The 19,036-nt window shown below is 40.1% G+C and overlaps 1 protein-coding gene across 2 annotated transcripts; it reads right to left on the bottom strand.

Annotated features, from left to right (window-relative positions):
- Window positions 1-261: 261 nt before the first annotated feature.
- On the bottom strand, window positions 262-13,915 carry pgfb (placental growth factor b). 2 transcript variants are annotated; one of them, XR_013287586.1, is made up of 7 exons: window positions 13,531-13,915; window positions 3,545-3,581; window positions 2,109-2,317; window positions 1,961-2,036; window positions 1,015-1,044; window positions 864-926; window positions 262-785 (listed from the first exon to the last, which is right to left on the bottom strand). XR_013287586.1 is itself a non-coding variant. In XM_077539092.1 (7 exons), exons 1-7 carry the CDS (start codon window positions 13,714-13,716, stop codon window positions 764-766), a joined length of 627 nt encoding a protein of 208 aa, XP_077395218.1. In that variant the 5' UTR covers window positions 13,717-13,915; the 3' UTR covers window positions 262-763. The 2 variants fall into 2 exon arrangements, 1 of the variants encoding a protein (XP_077395218.1); XM_077539092.1 differs by having other exon boundaries at window positions 1,957-2,036.
- Window positions 13,916-19,036: the final 5,121 nt, after the last annotated feature.

The raw sequence follows: 19,036 nt of genomic DNA, 5'->3' as shown, positions 1-19,036 counted from the left end.
TGAATTACGAAGTGTCCAGTAAATGTACAAGAAAGTGCTGTTATAAGGCCAAAACTATGCATTATTATTCATAACTGCAATACTTAAGATAAAAAAAAATAAAAATAATAATAATAATAATAATAAAAGAAATACAAATTAGCATAGTTTGATACATCGTATTTATTTATGCAAAATAGCCTTTTATCATATTGGTCAGAACTAAAAGTAAAATGCATTGTGTCCATTCATGTGACGCAAATGTAGATGCGACGATCCATCTCACTCGTCGGCACTGAAATGGACACTAGAGGGAGACATTTCACCTAGAATGCAGTTAAGAGTCAAGGCAGGTTTGGACAAATCTTTTTTTGGTCCATTTTTATTCTGGTGTTTCTGTCAATAAATATAGATATTAAACACGAGTAACAAACTTTAAATATCATAGACACACAACAATTACCACACCTGATACAGTGATAACAAGTGTAATCCGTCTGTTTGTTCCTACATTGCACTTGGCTCCCAGGTGTGTGTCTATTGTGTCAACTGTGCAACAGCAGGCTTTCTAGCAATGAAAGCACATATTCTGTTGAATCTTGTCATCACAAACACTGTGCTGATCACCAGATGGCCACGACTTCACAACAATCCAGCTGTTTGGAGTCTCCTGCTGTACACTCAGCATTGAAAGAAGAGCGAAAAGAGACCATTGATGCTGTCAATGGGCTGGAAATAATTAGCGAGCCACACTTGCAGCAGGGCTTTGGCTGGCTGCTGCAAGTTACCTTCGAGGGATTTGGCACCTGAACGACAGAAGACACGAGACTGACGCTTTATGGCACAAAACCATCAGAATTGTTTCTATTGTGTTGGGCCTTCACCTGTCACAGTCTTTTGTTTTTTGCTTCTCCTTTCTCTTCCGTCCTTTTCCTCTTTGCCTTTTCCTACAGGAAGCAAAAACAAAAATTGTAGGCAAAGTCCCTAAAGTATAATACATTTGTATTCAAAAAGTTGTAACTGTATTTATATTACCTTTCAATTTTCCCAACAGGTTTTTTGACTCTGAAGAGCAAAATTCAACATATTAGTGTTTTAACACATTTATTATTAAAAACAAACACTAGCCACTGTCATGCCTCTGTTTTCTCTCTCACTGCAGTTCCGTTTTTTTGTTTTTTTGTTTTTTGTATTATGGATGTCCAGCACTTTGAGTTGCATTTTGAATGTATGAAAGGTGCTATATAAATAAAGTTGATTGATTGATTGATTGATCGATCCATGACCATGACCTGATAAGCTATAAATAACGACAGGTAAAAAATATTTCCATTTTTTTGGTGGGGTGCAAATTACACATGCATTCTGAAATTATTCCCATTTAGTATTATCTTATTACAGAGTAATCTGAAATCTGAACGCACAATTTTTTGCATCAAATCCTGATAAGAGCCACATTTCAGAGCCTCTCACCCAAAATGAGCTGGAACTTAATGAGGACAAATGTGAAAAGAAAGGATTTGGGTTTGCACTGTCAGAGATATTTAACAGCGTTTTTATATGTGGTTCTTGTTTTAATGTTAATAATCTGTTTTCTGATCTTTTATGCTTCTATTTCTGTAAGGTGACTTGAAAAGCACCTCCAAACAATATATATTACTGCAACATCATTGATAGTTTTATTGTTGTTCTTTTGTTATACTACATTTCATTGAATGAGAAGTAAAATACTGTATTATAAACTACTCTCAGTAGCATGCAATGCAGTTCCACACCACTTAAAACTACAAGAACAATAATAAGATTATTGCGCAACATGTCTGATACTGCCAATCAAAACAGTGCATTAGTATTATAAAGACAGATTTATGATACAGCTCTGATAGGATCACATTGGATTGTAAATGTGCCTAAAAAAGTGGCCAGTGACAGTAAAAACAAACAACTTATATCATATTGTTTTCTTTTTTTTCTTACCTACATTCACATGTCTGATGCTCCACAAAGGTCATCTCAACGTATTCCTCGCCAAGCTCTGCTGGCCTTATTTTCAGCAGCTGAAGAAGAAACAAAAAGGTGGAAATCAGGAGCAAAAAGATGGCCAACATTATTTGTCGAGCAGTACCTACCTGCATTGTGACATTAGTGGTGAGCGTGGGGTGGCACTCGAGCTTCTCGTCCCCGCAGCAGCCGGCACACCTCACCAGAGGCACGCAGGCGGGACTGTAGATGTGCTCCACCTCTGACGGGTACTCCTGCACCACCTCCACCAGCTTCTCAATGGTTCGACACAGGCTCCGAGCCCACACGTCTTGGAACGACAACACCGTGGTGGGTGCTGCTTGCACAATTACAAACAATGCTAGCATTAGGACTTTTGTGAATATGAAAGAATTTACATTGAAATTCTCCTTTGGGATAAACAAATTAAAACTAACCTACACTGTTATCATGTTGCCAAAAAGGTGTATGTGTTTTTGTATTACATTGATTACAGATGATGAAACATCAAGTATCCATAAATTTACATAATGGCCAGTAAGCTGTCCCATGGGTTAAAAGTGTGCAAAAAGTGCCCCAGTTGCAGAGTCACAGGGAGAGGAACAGGGTCGACTATAGTTGAGCAAACAGAGAAGGGAGCGAAAATAAACATGGGAAATATGGCCATGAACGCAGCCCCGCTGGAGCCGTGCTGCCCCGCGGGCACCTCTGGGACTGCCTTGACCTCCAAGGTTACAGAACCGAGCCTGACACGACAACAGCTGTTTATAAAGGCAGCCATGGGGGAGGGGGGGGGGGGGTACATCGAGAGATGAACTTTTGTAATAATGGACATTTTAATTGCAGAATTATGTCTGGCTTTACCTAACTCTCATTAATTAACATTTTAAATTCATGGATAATTTATGCCTGCTTCACATTTGAGGATCCAATAATTGCCTATAAGTTGCTGTTATTGCCATTCGCCCTCATATAGATCAGGGGTGTCAAACATACGGACCGTGCCCGCGAAGACATAACACAAACTTCAGTTTTTCACAAAAATTAACTTGTTACTAATGTTGTCCACAGGAGGTCGCACTGGCAAACACATATATGACATAATAAAATATTGTGCGCTAATTTTTTTTTGTTAAGAATTTTCTAATGACTCTACAATAAAATAAAAAAAATAAGTGGGAATATTTTCAGAATGTATGTGTAATTATTTGCACCAGAAAACAAACAAAAAAGGAAATATTGTTCACGTATTATTTACATCTTATTAGGCCACGGACATACTGATCTGGCCACGAATTGACACACTGAATGTCTGCACAGTCAGTAGGCCTACATGAAATTTTAACTCATTTACTGCCATTGACGTATATACATGTCAATGGAACGGGATTGACTTAACTCATTCACTGCCATTGACGGATATACACGTCAATGGCAGTGAATGGGTTAAACAGTGATTATCGGTCTGTTCTATTGAATAATCACTATTAATTTGGCTAAATTCTTATAACATAGCAAAACATTTCAGTCACAACCACACACAAATCAAGCCAAAAATACTCACCATTAGTTGTGCTGTTTATGTTCAATGTGGGTTGACTCTGAGGAGGAGAATGAATACATTATTGATATAAAATATATTTCAAATGACCGTTTAACACACAGTTATCAATATGATTTTTTTTTTTTACAACTTTCTCTCCTGGGCAGAAACAAATAGAATACTCCATGATCAAGTTCCACAGTGTATCGAATCGTCAGGGAGATTTTTTTTTTCTACTTTTACTTCCTATTCATGGTCCACCCCATTTATGTTCCCAGCATCACATGATCATTTGTGAAAACACAGATCCCCCGCCTGACGCCATCTGGGGGAAGAGAAATCCCCTCTGGATAAAATCGACTCTCATGCAGTGTCTCTGGACTGACTAACCTGCTTTCGCTATCTCTGTTGCTGTTACTGGAAAGGCACACTAACACAATTGCTATTGAGCAAGTTACATAACCGTGACCAGACAGAGAATGAATTTCCCTGATGCTGCTGCTTTTTTGACACCATCTGTCCAAAACGCATCCTCTTCCTGTTATGAAGCAAAATTAGCCCGGGGATAGCATCTGTCAGTACAGCCAGCGCATTTTCCTCAGACAATGCCATTAAAGAGGAACGTCCTGCTGCCATAACGCCGTCATTCACGTGACAGGGCCTCCTATTAAACTGCAGCCAGTGTCTTGTACTTGCGTCACTTAGATGAGATACAGGCAGGTCCATTTATTAGTGGATCGATCCAAATATCGATACCAAGGCAGTATTGATATCGGATCGATAATGTCACTAAAATATCGATCTAGTAGTTTCAGTTTGGCTCTTTTGTGCACTGCTGTGGTTTGGGCAAACAGATAACATGCATATCACAGTAGTGCGTTTCGATCGTGTGCCATCACACGACTTATAAAAGAATTTGTTGTGTTTGTTGGTTTATGTTTTATATTTAATTTTCTTATGCTATGATCAATTTGTGCACTTTGTCTCAGAACGGTAAAAAAATATATAAATATTTTATTGTGGTTGGAATGTTTTTTTTTTGGAGGCAAAACTGATAAAGTATTTTTTATTTATCAATAAACTGTATCTTAATTTTGTCCTTTGTTTAAAACGTAAAACAACACAAAAAACAATTAAAGGCTCCAATTTGATTGGGAATAAGCAATTCAATGATATGGCGACCATAATTTAATTCTTTGCGCGCCAAAAACTTTTAATAAGGAGTACTAAAATCACGATGTATGCCGCCATAAACGTTAAATGACGTCAACTACGTTTTTTTCCTTTATCAATGGGCAGTGCAATAGATAAGTGCAGCGCTGCCTGGTCAATGAGTCGTGGAATCAAAAACAGCCACTAACTATGGTCAGCAGATGGCAGCATTGTATCTCTTTTCAATGGTATGCTGGTGAATGATCAACGCCTTTGCCATATTAAACCTAATTCAGAGTGTCACGAAACAAAAGCATTTTTTTTTCACAGAAAGCTCGTTTTCTCCTTATTTTTTCAATTTTCGCTCACTGTCACTCAAATTACATATTTTCAAATGGTGATCGCGAAAGAACATAATAAGGTAGAAACATACTTTTTCCCTAATGTTTGAAAGGAATGCGATCTTTCATGTGGCACACACTTTGTATATGTAGTAAAAGCACACAATATTCTGAAAGATGAGTTAAAATGCTCAAAATCGGCTGGCACTGTGGGGCTTTTTAAAAAAAAAATTGTTTTTATGTGTGGCAGTAAAAGAGTTAAAAAATAGTTATGTAACATAATTTTCCAAACGTATCGATATCGTTGGTATCGGATCGATACCAAAATTTGCAGTATCTCACACCACTGGCGTTTATCGACAACTCATCTGTGACAGTCCTTATGAGAGGTGTACGAGAGTTTCCAGGCAACCACTTAGTCTCAGGCGTCGCTGTGTTGAAGAAGCTATTCAAGTATCTCTTCTTGCTCGTGCAGCTAAAATGTGCTGTCGTCAGTGGGGCTGACTAAGAGCTTTGCAGTCACAGTTCAGCTTCGGTTATTGTTAAATGTCACATCCAATCTTCAGCGGCAGGCTGATAACATAAATCCTTTTCCAGGGTTAATTAGCATATGATCTGCTCTCTCTTATCTGGCGGCTTTCATGAGATTTGGGTGAGACTGTTCCACATCACAAGGTCTTTTCCTGACTCCAGTCCACAGCGTCTGTTGTGAATGTGCTGAGGATTTTCCGACATCGGTCATGGGTTTAAGGCTTGACACGACGAGGAAGCATCTTTGGCACCTCTTGCGGCTGAAAGTAGAGGAGCTGCCCACAAAAAGCTGGCAGGAGGAGTCACGTAGACGTTTTCTGTATTTCGTTATAACTGTGAGTGGGAGAAGTTCATGAGTAAAAAACATGTTTGAATACTTGCTGATTTTCTTGCTTTCTTGCGTCACTCCACGATGAGCCTCCTCAGGGAGTGTCTTAGGGAGGCCCCAATGCTCATCGCAGCTATCTTCCACAACTGGTCCAACATTTTTCACTTTCTGACCTTAAAATTAATGGTGTGTCTTTTTAAAGGTTGAACTTGAGAAGTCATTTTGTATCACTGCTTTCATGATGTGAAACATCTGGGGTGGTAAATTATGTTCAATTGCAAAACTGGGGCTGAATTATTAATCAAATTCAAATTGACATCACAATTTAGTAGAATGCAATTTTCAGAACGCAAAGGAGGGAATTTTGAAAGAACCAGTAGGACCCTGAGATTTACTGACTCGGGTCATATAGTGGAGTCCAGAGTTAAAGCAAACATGGGGAAGCAGCTTTGAGCTGTTATGCTGCATAGAAATGGAATAAGTTGCCAACAGAAGTGAAGTCAGCCACCAGTATGAACATCTACAAGTTCAAGTTAAGTTCCCCCCCACCCCCCATGCCTTTGAGGCCTATTAACTCATTTGCTCCCAATAACGTGTAAATACGTTTTTCCAAATGTAAGTGTCCCAAAGACGTATTTATACGTTTTTTTTTTTTTTTTTTTAATGCTAGAGCATACAGAAGGCTTTGATGCAGCCTCTCAACTGCAAAGAACGGTTGCAGAAATGGTAGTTATTACACAAACGGCCAGCAGGTGGCAGCAGAGCAAAGGAGATCAACCAGGGCCATGTAGAAAAAAAGCTCAATTACTTACAATTTTGAATAGATTTGTGAAAATTGATTAAACTTAGCTCTCTTCTAATGCTTAATTGCTGCAAAACGGAAACAGATAGAATCATACTTTTTTTTTTGTCCTGATGAAAGAAGAGACTTTAATCTTTCTCTTGGTAGGTTCCATGCTTTTATAGCAATCGAACACAATATTCTGTGGGCCTTGTAAAATCAGTCAAAATCCAGTAAAACAGCCGGGAGCGAACGGGATTGCTTCTGTGAAAATGGCTGGGAATGAATGAGTTAAGCAATATTAAAATCACCAAAATGGAGGAAAATGATGAATTTGCACCACACCGGCCTCTAAAGTTGTCATGCTGCAAATACAGGACACTTTCCGTCTCCTCACTGTTGTTAGCATGCCTCATTCCGACTGATCTCTTCAGTCTGGTTGTCGTGGTTTTAGCAGTATTTCACAATATTATTCTGAAGTGGAAAAACGACCACCAAAAAACACATTGAGTAAAACAGAGTCAAGCTGAGACAGTACTGTGCGTATGTAAACATTGTTGGAGAAGCCTTATCAAAAACAAAACTACACATTTGTTGTGGTTTGCCATTCTTGTTTGACATGCCCACACATGCCTGCACTGTACACTTCACATGCATTTCTTTTCTTTCTTTCTTTTTTTTTTCTTTTTTTAAACTAAAAACCCGGTTAACAAAAATTCCAAGTCAGCCATCACTTTTGATAACATCTTGTTACAAAAACCAAGCTGTCTCCGTTAACAGTATATGATTGGGCTATAAAAAAAAAGTAGAGTTCACTAGATAATAAATTAAGCTGAGACTCCAAATCTAAATCTATAATCACAACTGTGATCTCTCATTTGACTCCATCTCCCATATGCGCTTCTCAGACTTTGTCAACTCCAATGCAGCAGATGGATTGATTCTCAGAGAATGTCAATCACAAATAACAAGAACAGACATACCCATCGAGTTACAACACAAATAGACAAAGATTTTTAGTTCAGGGGCTACAACATTTCTATGTTTCAGATGAGAAACATAGCCAGCTTGCATCACTGGAAATGTGGTCTGTCCATCACAGTAACATCAGTACAAGCACAGAGGCTCCACTCCAACATGGCTGACATATGCAAAAGCTTTCTTCTCCATTTTCTAGTTGGTAGCCAACAGAATAATAACAGCTTTGTATAAATATAGCATATGTTGTTTATAATAATCTGGATATTAACAGGGAAAGTAAAAATTAGCGCCATCTTGCAGTGGGCCGATAATGCCTAGAACGATGATCATGTATCAGGAACTTCATTTATCACTTCAAAGCTTGGAAGAAATATAGCAGGTAAAGTGCTTGAAGGTCAATTAAGTTAGTATGTCTTGTCTATGTCTGCCAGTTGGAAAGGTAAACACGTGTCTACTACTTGCAAATAAAACACAAAACCAGCAAATAAAATAAATTCATGAACCCAAACTGTGTGGGTTTCGTACTGCCTTGAGTCTTAACTCAGACCACACAGAAGCAGAAGCACTAAAGCAGAACAAGTGAATATAAACAGAGCGGCAGATAGATGAGTGAGAAACAGAGCTCAGCGCCCCTCCTCACTCATCCATCCTTCATCCTGCGAGAAGCAGACGCCGCATGATCGACACCACGACCATAACATGAATTCTAAAGGCTCTCGCGGGGGGTTTGCGGGCCGCCGACTGTACCCATTCGCCACAAACTGACGGAAAGGACAGTGTTTCTGCTTTCTGTTGTGTATACATGAGGTGGGGGCAGCCATGGTGACAACAGCACCATTACAGATCTGACAGAAACCAGCTGGATCTCTCGGGTGGTCGTGTCGTGCTTTGTGGTGAAGATAACTTGAGCAGAGCGTATGCTAAATGTGCCACAACAATGTCGCAAATGATCCGGCTCAACAGAAGCTTTTAAATGAACATTTTGCTAACATTAGACACATAAATTGAAAACTGTACAAAGACTCGGTTATTGTACAGTTTTAAAAGGGAAATTAAACCTTAAACATTTCTTGACAATAATACTGTATATTATATGTGACCCCATTAGTCTAAACATGACAATCTGATTAACATTGCAACATATTGTGGAATATGAGTTATGCAGCAAAATCCAGCCGTTTTTATCCATCTCAGGAGGCGACCATTTTGCCACTTGCTGTCGACTGAAGATGACATCAGAGTTGCTCAGGTCTCAGGTAACAACCAATCACAGCTTAGCTTGAGAAAACAGGAGAACTGTGATTGGTCATTCCCTGAGCAGCTGTGATGTCATCTTCAGTCGACAGCAAGTGGCAAAATGGCCGCCTTCTGATGTTGATAAAAACTCATGGATTTTGCTGCTTAATTCATATTCCACTAACGCATTAACCAGAATACATAGAACTTTTTTTTTTTTTTTTTTTTTTACTTCCCCTTTAAACAAGACAAAAATGACGAGAACAAACTTCTTCTTTTTTTGCCTCAAGTTAGATTAAATGGCTGGAAAATAGTTGAGTTACAAATAGTTTCAATAATGCAGAAGTGGCAAAGTTACTCCCACAGTGTACTTAAGCAGAAATACTGATACTTGGAAAAAAAAAAGAAAAAAGTTCAGAATTGGACAAAAGTAAAAAGTGGAAATGAATTTTTACCATCAGATTTCTATACCCGTTTTCAAAATGTGGCACAATTGGGTAAAACAAAACAAAACAATTAAAACACACAAAATAATCATTTTCAAATGCCAGAAGCAGGTGATTTTCGGGCTGGCTCAGAGCAACACATTCGCTACAAATCATTCTTGGAGCTGAAAACATCAAACAATAGACTCTATAGAGCGCAACACATGAAGCAATTTCCAGCCCATGGGAAGTCAGATGACATAATTAATATGTGAGTATTTGATGCCCCCATCCTCCAAAAAAATGCTTTCTAATTGCTATAGATGCAAAATAATGGCGGCAAAGCACTCTGTAAAGCTCCTTAACTCACTTAGTGACGTGCCTAGACACCAGTCAAAGCAATATCTTTACATTATATTATTCAGCTCAGTTTGACTTGAGATCAATACCGTACATGCAATTTTTTGCCATGCTGTCCACGACCAATCCAAAATGGGTCCCACCCAGTTGACAATTTGTGCACTGCAGCTCATTTTGCACATAATATATCTTGACATAAATGTTAATTTTCATTGGTGCTTTAACAACAATCATTTTTCTGCAATTACTTTAAAATCAACCAGTGGAAAAATAGTGGAATGGGCGTAAGTGACAGAAAGAGAGTTCAAATCCAAATAAATGGTCCAAATTTCTTCAGCATGAATCCATTAATTCATGTACAGATGTTGGACAGACCAAAGCGCACCACACCGTCCGATTGAAACGCGCACGCACATGCACACGACAGGTCTTGAGATAAGGCTGAGCGCTGGTAATTGTGGTCTCCATTACAGTAAACGCTGCTCTCCCTGTGTAAACCACAGTAAATTACATCCAGATGGGAGATTAAAGTCTGCTGAGTAGATGGCCGCCCCGAGCGCCGCCGCTCCATCTTCTCCGCCGGAGGAAGTCGAAATCCATATTTCCTGATTGCGACCGTCCCCAGGGCCGGGACATTACAACTGGAGTGAAATACCACAACATTGCCACTCCTTTCGGCTTGTAGGTCACTGCGCAGAAATCTCAGCCGGGGGAAAACAAGACACTCGCAGACGTTTATGCAGATGTTTAGAAAGCTGCTGCTGCCAAAGAACTGTACTACAACTTGTGCTAATGTGATGTCATACACTTGAGCAAGTATAAACAAGACGGAGGAAAAACACACCATCTATACAAACACTGACACACGACTGCAATATTGACGCTCCAACTCAAGTGTTGTTTTGGGAAAAGTAAGCACGTATGCTTATTAGGCAGCTTCTGATATCAGTGATTTCTATGCAAACTCAAATATGAAGATTGACAATTATAATTATGCCAGATGTGCGTTTTGTTCTACATACAGTGTGGTCAATTTTCAATGACTAATATTAATTAAATATTAAATGCAACGCAGCACTCTTACTGTTTGGTGTGTTTTAAATTTACAAACAACAGAAATCATTAAAGAGTCATAAAATAATTTTAAAAAATTCTGGAATATGTTTACTTGGCCACTTGTTGCTAGGCAGAGTTCACAGGGAAATATCTGACAAGCCAGTCAGGACTTGCAATTAGACTTTAAACCAAACTGATTGGCTGGATCGGGATCAGACAATATTTTGGATTTTATGCAAAATCAGTGATTGGCTGTAATAGCTTAATTTGCCCAATTGGCGTCAATTAAATGTGTTTTTTTTTTTTTTTGCTATTCAGTGCCTATCTCACCGTGAATGGCGGCAGGCAACTGTAGAGTAAACATAAAAGTTTTTTTAAATTGCTATATTGCTCCATTTTCTGATCGAATCTGTTATAATTTTTTCAAACTCATATTTAGCTGATCGGTAATTGATTGGACAGAAAAAAAATAGGGATGTTCGATACGACTTTTTTTCTTGAGTATAGTCATGAATATCGATAGTAAATACAGATACCGCTACTACATAAAATTCCCCCTAAAAATGACAGATAATTTTAAAGAATATGTATATATTCCAATACTGTATAGTATTTTTTCCTAGGGAATTAACTGCAATTTTCTATTCCTCTAATTTTTAATTTCTAGTTCCTGAAAATGGACACAAGAGGGCAGCCAACACGAGTGCAATACCTTAAAATAAGACCTGTATCGACACCGATACAGATACCTAGTATCGGCACTCGCCTATCCTATAGGGGGAAAAAAAATCCTCAATGTCGATAGCATACCTGCAATTGAATCTGCAGTTCTGTATTACATATAAATCACTTATTAACTCATTGACTGCCATTGACGGAAAAAGACGTCAAATAATGCATTTTTGCTGGGCTGGCAGTGAATGTGTTAAACACAATGTGCCAATATATTTTGTGATTATATTGCAGCATCCTTTTTTCCTTTTTTTCTTTTTTTAAGGCAAATTTTGCTTAAAAATCCGTCAATTTTGGTTACATCTCATTTTAACTCATTGACTGCCATTGACGGAAAAAGACGTCAAATAATGCATTTTTACTGGGCTGGCAGTGAATGTGTTAAGAAAGCACAGCACCATCTTCTGCAACTATTGGACAACTGGCAGAATGCTGAGTCATCATAGTGGGCTTCAAGCGGGACTATACACCCTGAACTAGTTGCGAGTCAATTGCGGGGCACAGAGACGCCATAACTTGGAGGCAAAAGGACTCCAAGTGCCTTAAGTCAGGCAAACAAACCACATGACTATAAAAATATTACCACAGAACATTAAAGCGTAACCACTGAGAAATCTTGATTAATCCTTTGTCTTTTGATCTGGGACACAATTAAAAGATTGCTGCCTGCCAAAGCAATCTGTTTTTTTCATAAATGTTCTTCAATGACTGATGACACATAGTGACTCTCCGCATGTTGATAATGAGTGTCACAAAGATATCAAAGGACCCCAACGGCAAATCTCTAGTGACGCTATCTCACCCTCCTTTTATATCCCTGACGCTCTCGAACAGATGTTCTCTTTTCCTATCGACAAAAAACAGCCCAAGGATGTTGTAGCAGTCAGGTTCAAATGTGACTGATTAAAAAAAAAAAAGAAGAAGAGCTTTGAATGAAGACATAACAAGCACTCTCTCAGTGTGATCCGAGTAAGATGTTGAACCACTTCATATTTGCTGTCAATCATCGTAGTGGGCGGGCCATTTAATCTGTTACGTTCGGAGGGCCCTGGATTTTGTCGCTTGTGTTTTGACTATAAGCAGGCCATGAGCTGATTATCAGGATTAGTGGTGATGTGCTGATTCCACTCCCACTTCTCCCCCTCAGGCCAATAACAGCTGCACTGTTTCTCGAGAGGTGACTGAGAATCTGTCGTTCAGTCTAAGTCTTTTGACGGAGCCTCTTGAAAAGCTATACTCACTTTCAGCCCAGGCTAGCTCTGACACATTGAGACGACCTCGCACTCCCACTTCCCTCAATTGCTACTTCTCTTATAAAATACAAAACAAAATGCTTACAAGAAACACACGGCTTAAAGCCAACTGCCATTTCACGTTTTGAAAGACATGAAATAAGTTGAGAACAGAAGAAAACTGGATTTCAATCGATTTTCTCTACATATGCATGACATGTTAGTGATATGTGACACTGCACTATAGTGGAGACAGCAGCAAGGGTACAGCTGCAGGTGCAACTAAAGAAAAACCGTAGTGAAAACTATGGACACACCCTCATTTATTGACAGACAAATAACTATTCGGTGGTATTATGATCTTCAACCCAAACCATTTAAATTGTAATGACATTTATATATATATATATATATATATATATATATATATATATATATATATATATATATATATATATATATATATATATATATATATATATATATTTTAAACATAATTACATATAATGTAAACATTTTGAAAGTCAAAAAGTCTAAATATAATTTATTAATCATACGATAATAATTTAATGTGGTTTTAATTTAAAAAATAATAATAATAAAGACAAGTAATGCCTCACGCTCACTCTAAAAAAAAACGTTAAAAAAGGCCATTTTAATTCGTTTGTATTTTTAAAGCCTTGCAAAATTCAAGTGGGTCACATTTTCTTATGAGACACTCGTGAGTAATGTACTTTTAATGTGCGGAGAGTAATTTTCTTTACTATCGGTAAAACAAGTGACAACATCGACCGTTTCGTACAATTTCAACCACTTTTCACGCGTTACGAAGTAGAACGTGTTGGTTTTTACCTGTGCAGGTGCGAACAGAAGGTAAAGAGCCGCCGCTGCCTCGACCACTAAACACAGTTTCATGTTCGGGTCCGAACGATGATGGATCCACGTCAAAAGCAGGAAAAGTCGATCCAAAACAATTGACACCAAAAAAAAAGTTCTGGGAGGCGGAAGGGATGTTGAACGGGAAAAGTTCTGACTCATCCAAGTAAAATGTAGCGCCGTTAATAATATTACGCGCAAATTGAATAATGGTCGTAAAAACGGAGGTGCAGTGGTTAAAAAGTAGATCCGCACAGTGTTTGGTTTTGAAAAGTCATAGTCAGTGACGATATGCTAATTAATAACACGTCCGGAGAACAGTCAAAACGCCTTGAAGTCGCCGTTGTGCCACATAAAAACACATATGGCTCTAATTGGCCCTGACTACCTTTTTCACCCACTGACCACATGTATCTCCTCCCCTTCCTTGACCACCTCCTCCACCCCTCCTCCTCCTCTTCTTGGGTCTTTCACAGCCCCTCCGAGCAGCCACATGATGAGCTATGGAAAACATATCCCAAGTGCAGATGAGGATTCTTTATTTCTGATTTCTAGACTACACAGCAGGTGATTTACGCTGGCCGGCTCACTATGCTGAGTGCCTGTTTAAGAGCCACTCCAGGGGGGCAGGTAAACATTTAGACAGCCTCACTGGTGACCCGTACGCAGTGATTTTGGGCTGCAGAGACAGGAAAAAAAAAAAAAAAAAAAAAAGGGGAGATTCCATTACTGTTGACACATCGAATTAATCTTCTCTGTTTGCACAAACCTTGGAACGAAAAGGATTCCTTGTGGGCTTCCAGGCATTCCTTCAACAGGGCTGCGTCTTGTGTTATTGTACAGATCACACTCTCGAAACATCACACATCAGTCAAAGCGGCCACAGGAGCTGCAAGACCGGACATTTTCTTAAAATGATGCTGCAGGTAGTCTTTTCCTCAGTTGTTTCCGATCAGTAAGGACGTGAGGCACTTCAAAATCTAGATTTGGACTCTAATTATTATTATTATTATTATTATTATTATTATTATTATTATTATTATTATTATTATTAGGGGTGTTAAAAAAAATCAATTCGGCAATATATCGCGATACTACATCGCGCAATTCTCGAATCGATTCAATAGGCGGCTGAATCGATTTTTAAACTTCCATTTTTGATGGAAATATATTCAACGAAACGTCTTACTTAACCTTAAAGCATGGAAGAATGTTTTATGAACGGAACATTGAGCCTTAATATTTTTATTTTAATGCTGTTCAAACATGAAACAGATTACAACCTGTTTACGACTGAAGTTTCAGATAAATAAATAATACATTTTCATACAAATCTTACACCCTACAAGTTTACTGATTAGTATTTTCTAAATTTGAATGAAAAAAATCACAACAGTCGACGGGATTAATCGGTATCAAATCGAATCGTGACCTGTGAATCGTGATACGAATAGAATTGTCAGGTACTAGGCAATTCACATCCCCAATTATTATTATTATTATTATTATTATTATTATTATTATTAATTCAACCCAATTATCAACTGTATGGCTGTTCATGTTGAATTGTGTAAATTGTAAAAAATAAAAATAAATAATAATAATTTCAAAAAAATAAAAATGTAATTAAAAAATCCATTACAAAGGAAGACGAGTCCGCCTCTTCCTTGCAGGCTGTGCTGGCCCGGTGGACAGAGTCTCCTACTTGGTGATCTATCTGCGTTTTCAAAGGTGCACTCACTGATAGGGTCTCGTTAGACCACTCACAGTGTTTGCACTATAAATATGGAATGACAGCAAGCCAGACTGGCCAGAGTTATGGCATATACAAGTAGAAGTGGGTCACCGTGAGCTCACTAACTCCCTTCTTCCACTTTGTAGTAACCACTGGCTTAGAAAGAAACAGGTGCTTGGGTGTATTTTGGAAAGGTTGCAGGATTGCGCAAAGTTTTCATGGAACTTATTAAGGGGGGAGGGCGCATGGGCCAAGAGACAATACATTACTTTTTGGTATTGATATACTGTATGTATAATACAGTAGAGGCAGGATTTTTTTGCTCACTTTTTGTTAACGTTGCAAGATGAAATTTTATGAAGTGAAACGCTTAAAGCTTGAATACAATCCGGAAAGCTGGCAGCATTTCCCCACATAGGAAATAATCGGCTACTGCTGGGCTAATTTGGCAACATGGTGCAGTAGTGGTTAGCACATCTGTCTCACAGTTCTGTGGAATTGTGTGGCAACAACATGGTCGTCTTAACTGCATATCCTCGTATTGTTTTCGCCAACTTCCGTACTCCCGCTGACGTCACGAGTGTCCAGGCTCGGAAAAAGGGGGCGTCGCCAGTGAGCTGCCATGTTTTGGAAATTCACGAAAATATCTCATTTTTACAAGCACTTGTCATTGCGTTTTTAACACAGTAATCATTGAAATCACATTATTTGTACTTGTACTCTTTTAAAAAAAAATACTTTTAGGGTGACTTTTTTTCATGTCCCATACACTTTAAATGTACATTTTGGGAATAAAACCTCTGCCTCATTTTTCATAAACATCAGCCTACTACACTACTGTAGTTTATGTTTATCATGATGGTGGAGAGATAATTATTTTTTTTAAAGGTGGTATTTGGTGTAAAAAGTTCAAGAACAACTGGATTAGATAGATTCAAATTAATTAAAAAAATAAAATTGTGATGGTTCTGTTGTCTCTCTAGCAGTTCCAGAGTGTGGCAGGAGGCGGCGCCAACCTCGCAGGCAGAGGCCTGCTCCCACACCTGAGGCTCATCACCCTGATGAGCCAACAACCTATTTAACCAGCCCCTCCTTTGGTTCTGTGCCGGAACATTCCCTTGCCATACCTGCTACGTTTGCTTGTCTCCTCCTGCCACACCCTTGTTGTGTTCTAGTCCCTGGTCTCCGGCTTGTAGTGGTTTTTTGTTTCTCGTTCTACCGGTCTATTAAGACGGCTCTTTCTGTTGCTACTTTGGTCCCTAGTGTTTTATGTTGCTACTTTGCGCTTTAGTGTTTCTTCATCCCTGAACAAGGTGATTTTTGGTTGCTACTTTGTTTTCTAGAACTTTTTCCCTGAGCAAGGTGATTTTCTGTTGATACTTTTGTGAACAATAAACTGTGGACTTTGTCTCTCACTCTGCATCCTGGGTCCTGGCCTTGCTTTGCCTCACGGCACATAACAGAATGTTCCGGCCTTAATGGACCCAGCAGAGTCAGAGCGCTTAAGGAGTGCGCTTTCGGCACAAGGAGCACTTGTGGGACAACACCAATCAACCCTGCAACAAGTGATGGACCATCTACAGCAACTCACCACCAGTGTGGACCAGCTGAACAAGCAGATGGCAGCCATGAGTCACCAACTGCCGTCGTCCAGCTCCTCTGGTTGCTCGCCCTCTCCATCGGCGGCAACCCCTCCAGCCTCCCAGCCGTCTTCTCCCAGAGAGCCATTTATTCCGATTCCTGCTAGGTATTCTGGAGACTTAGGCACATGTGCTCAGTTTTTGCTACAATGTAGATTAGTGTTTAACCAGCAACCCAGTACTTATGCTACTGCCCAGTCAAAAATCGCTTTCATTATGAGTCTGTTATCAGGACAAGCGGCCGCTTGGGCCTTGGCAATCACAGAACAAGGATCGGCAGTGCTAAATGATTATGAACAGTTTACCGGAGAAATGAAACGCATTTTTGATCACCCGGTGCGAGGCAAGGAAGCAGTTGGCCAGTTGCTGGATCTGCGTCAAGGTAGCCACTCTGTCTCTCAATATGCATTAACTTTCCAGGTTCTGGCAGCCAGTAGCGGATGGGGGGACTCTGAGCTACAAACTATTTTTCAAAAGGGGCTCGCTGGGGAGATAAAAGATGAGTTGGCTTTAAGGGATGAATGTAACTCACTAAATGACCTTATTACATTAGCAACACGGATGGACAATCGGCTCAGGGAGAGACGGCGGGAGAGGAAGATGGACATGGCTCGTCGCTCGTCAACTTTCTCACCGTCCAGCTCAACCGTCATGGGGAACTCCACCGCCTCATCTCCGAGCACCGCTCCTGAACTCCATTCCAGCACGACACCTCGCGACGAGCCCATGGAGTTGGGCAGGGCTCGACTCACCCCTGTCGAACGACAGCGACGCATGAGGAGCCGACTGTGCCTGTACTGCGGCCAGGGGGGCCACTTCTTGGCAAGCTGCCCCGAGTTGCCAAAAGCCGGGGCTCACCAGTAGGAAGGGAGGCACTGGTGAGCCGAATATCTTCCCCCTCGTCCTCCCAAATACAGGTACCAGGTATGATTCACACAACACTTTGCTCGTTACCTGTCCAGGTGCTGATAGACTCCGGAGCCGATGACAACTTCATAGACATTGACTATGTTAAAAACAACAATCTTTCCCTGACTCCACTGACCTCCCCCAAGAAAGTTCTTGCAGTCGACGGGAGGCTTCTAGAAAGGGTTACACACAGAACCACACCCATTAAACTGACACTCTCTAGTAACCATCATGAAGTAATTGAGTTCTATGTGATTTCCTCCCCCCTCAACACCGCAATTCTAGGGATTCCCTGGTTGAAGCTGCATAACCCCCACATAGACTGGTCCACAGGCACAATTCGGAACTGGAGCAACTATTGCCATGCCCACTGTCTAAAGTCAGCCCTACCTGCCAGGGGTCCTAACTCTCCCCACTACTCAAAAGATATTGACCTAAGTAACGTCCCCAGTGAATACCACGATTTAAAGGCAGTTTTCAGAAAGGACTTGGCGTGCTCCCTTCCCCCACATAGACCCTATGACTGTGTTATAGAACTGCTCCCTGGGGCTCCACTCCCAACACACAGACTATACAACTTAACCAAACCCGAACGGGAAGCAATGGAAAAATACATCACCGACTCATTAGCTGCAGGACTTATAAGACCGTCTTCATCTCCATTAGGCGCAGGGTTTTTCTTTGTGGAAAAGAAGGATAAAACTCTGCGTCCTTGCATTGACTACACTGGCTTAAACACCATCACAGTTAAAAACAAGTACCCTCTGCCGCTCCTGGACGCTGCATTCAGCCCTCTCCACAATGCAATGGTGTTCACCAAATTGGACCTCCGAAACGCCTACCACCTGGTAAGGATACGCGACGGCGACGAGTGGAAAACTGCCTTCAATACCCATTTGGGACATTTTGAGTATTTGGTCATGCCCTTTGGGCTCACAAACGCTCCAGCAACATTCCAGTCATTTGTGAATGATGTACTCAGAGACCTGCTCGATAAGAATGTTTTTGCATATCTAGACGATATTCTCATCTTTTCTCGATCACATGAAGAGCATGTGGGGCACGTAAGAGATGTCCTGCGGAGGTTACTAGAAAACAAACTGTATGTTAAAGTTGAGAAATGTCAATTTCATGTTTCCACTGTTAATTTCCTGGGCTATGTGATAGAAAAGGGGCAGCTCAGGGCCGATCCCTCTAA

This window comes from Festucalex cinctus, chromosome 12 (genome assembly GCF_051991245.1).
Source record: "Festucalex cinctus isolate MCC-2025b chromosome 12, RoL_Fcin_1.0, whole genome shotgun sequence".
Lineage (NCBI taxonomy): Eukaryota > Metazoa > Chordata > Actinopteri > Syngnathiformes > Syngnathidae > Festucalex > Festucalex cinctus.
The sequence above is the reverse complement of the archived record's forward strand: the minus strand, read 5'-3'. Positions and strand labels throughout refer to the sequence as shown.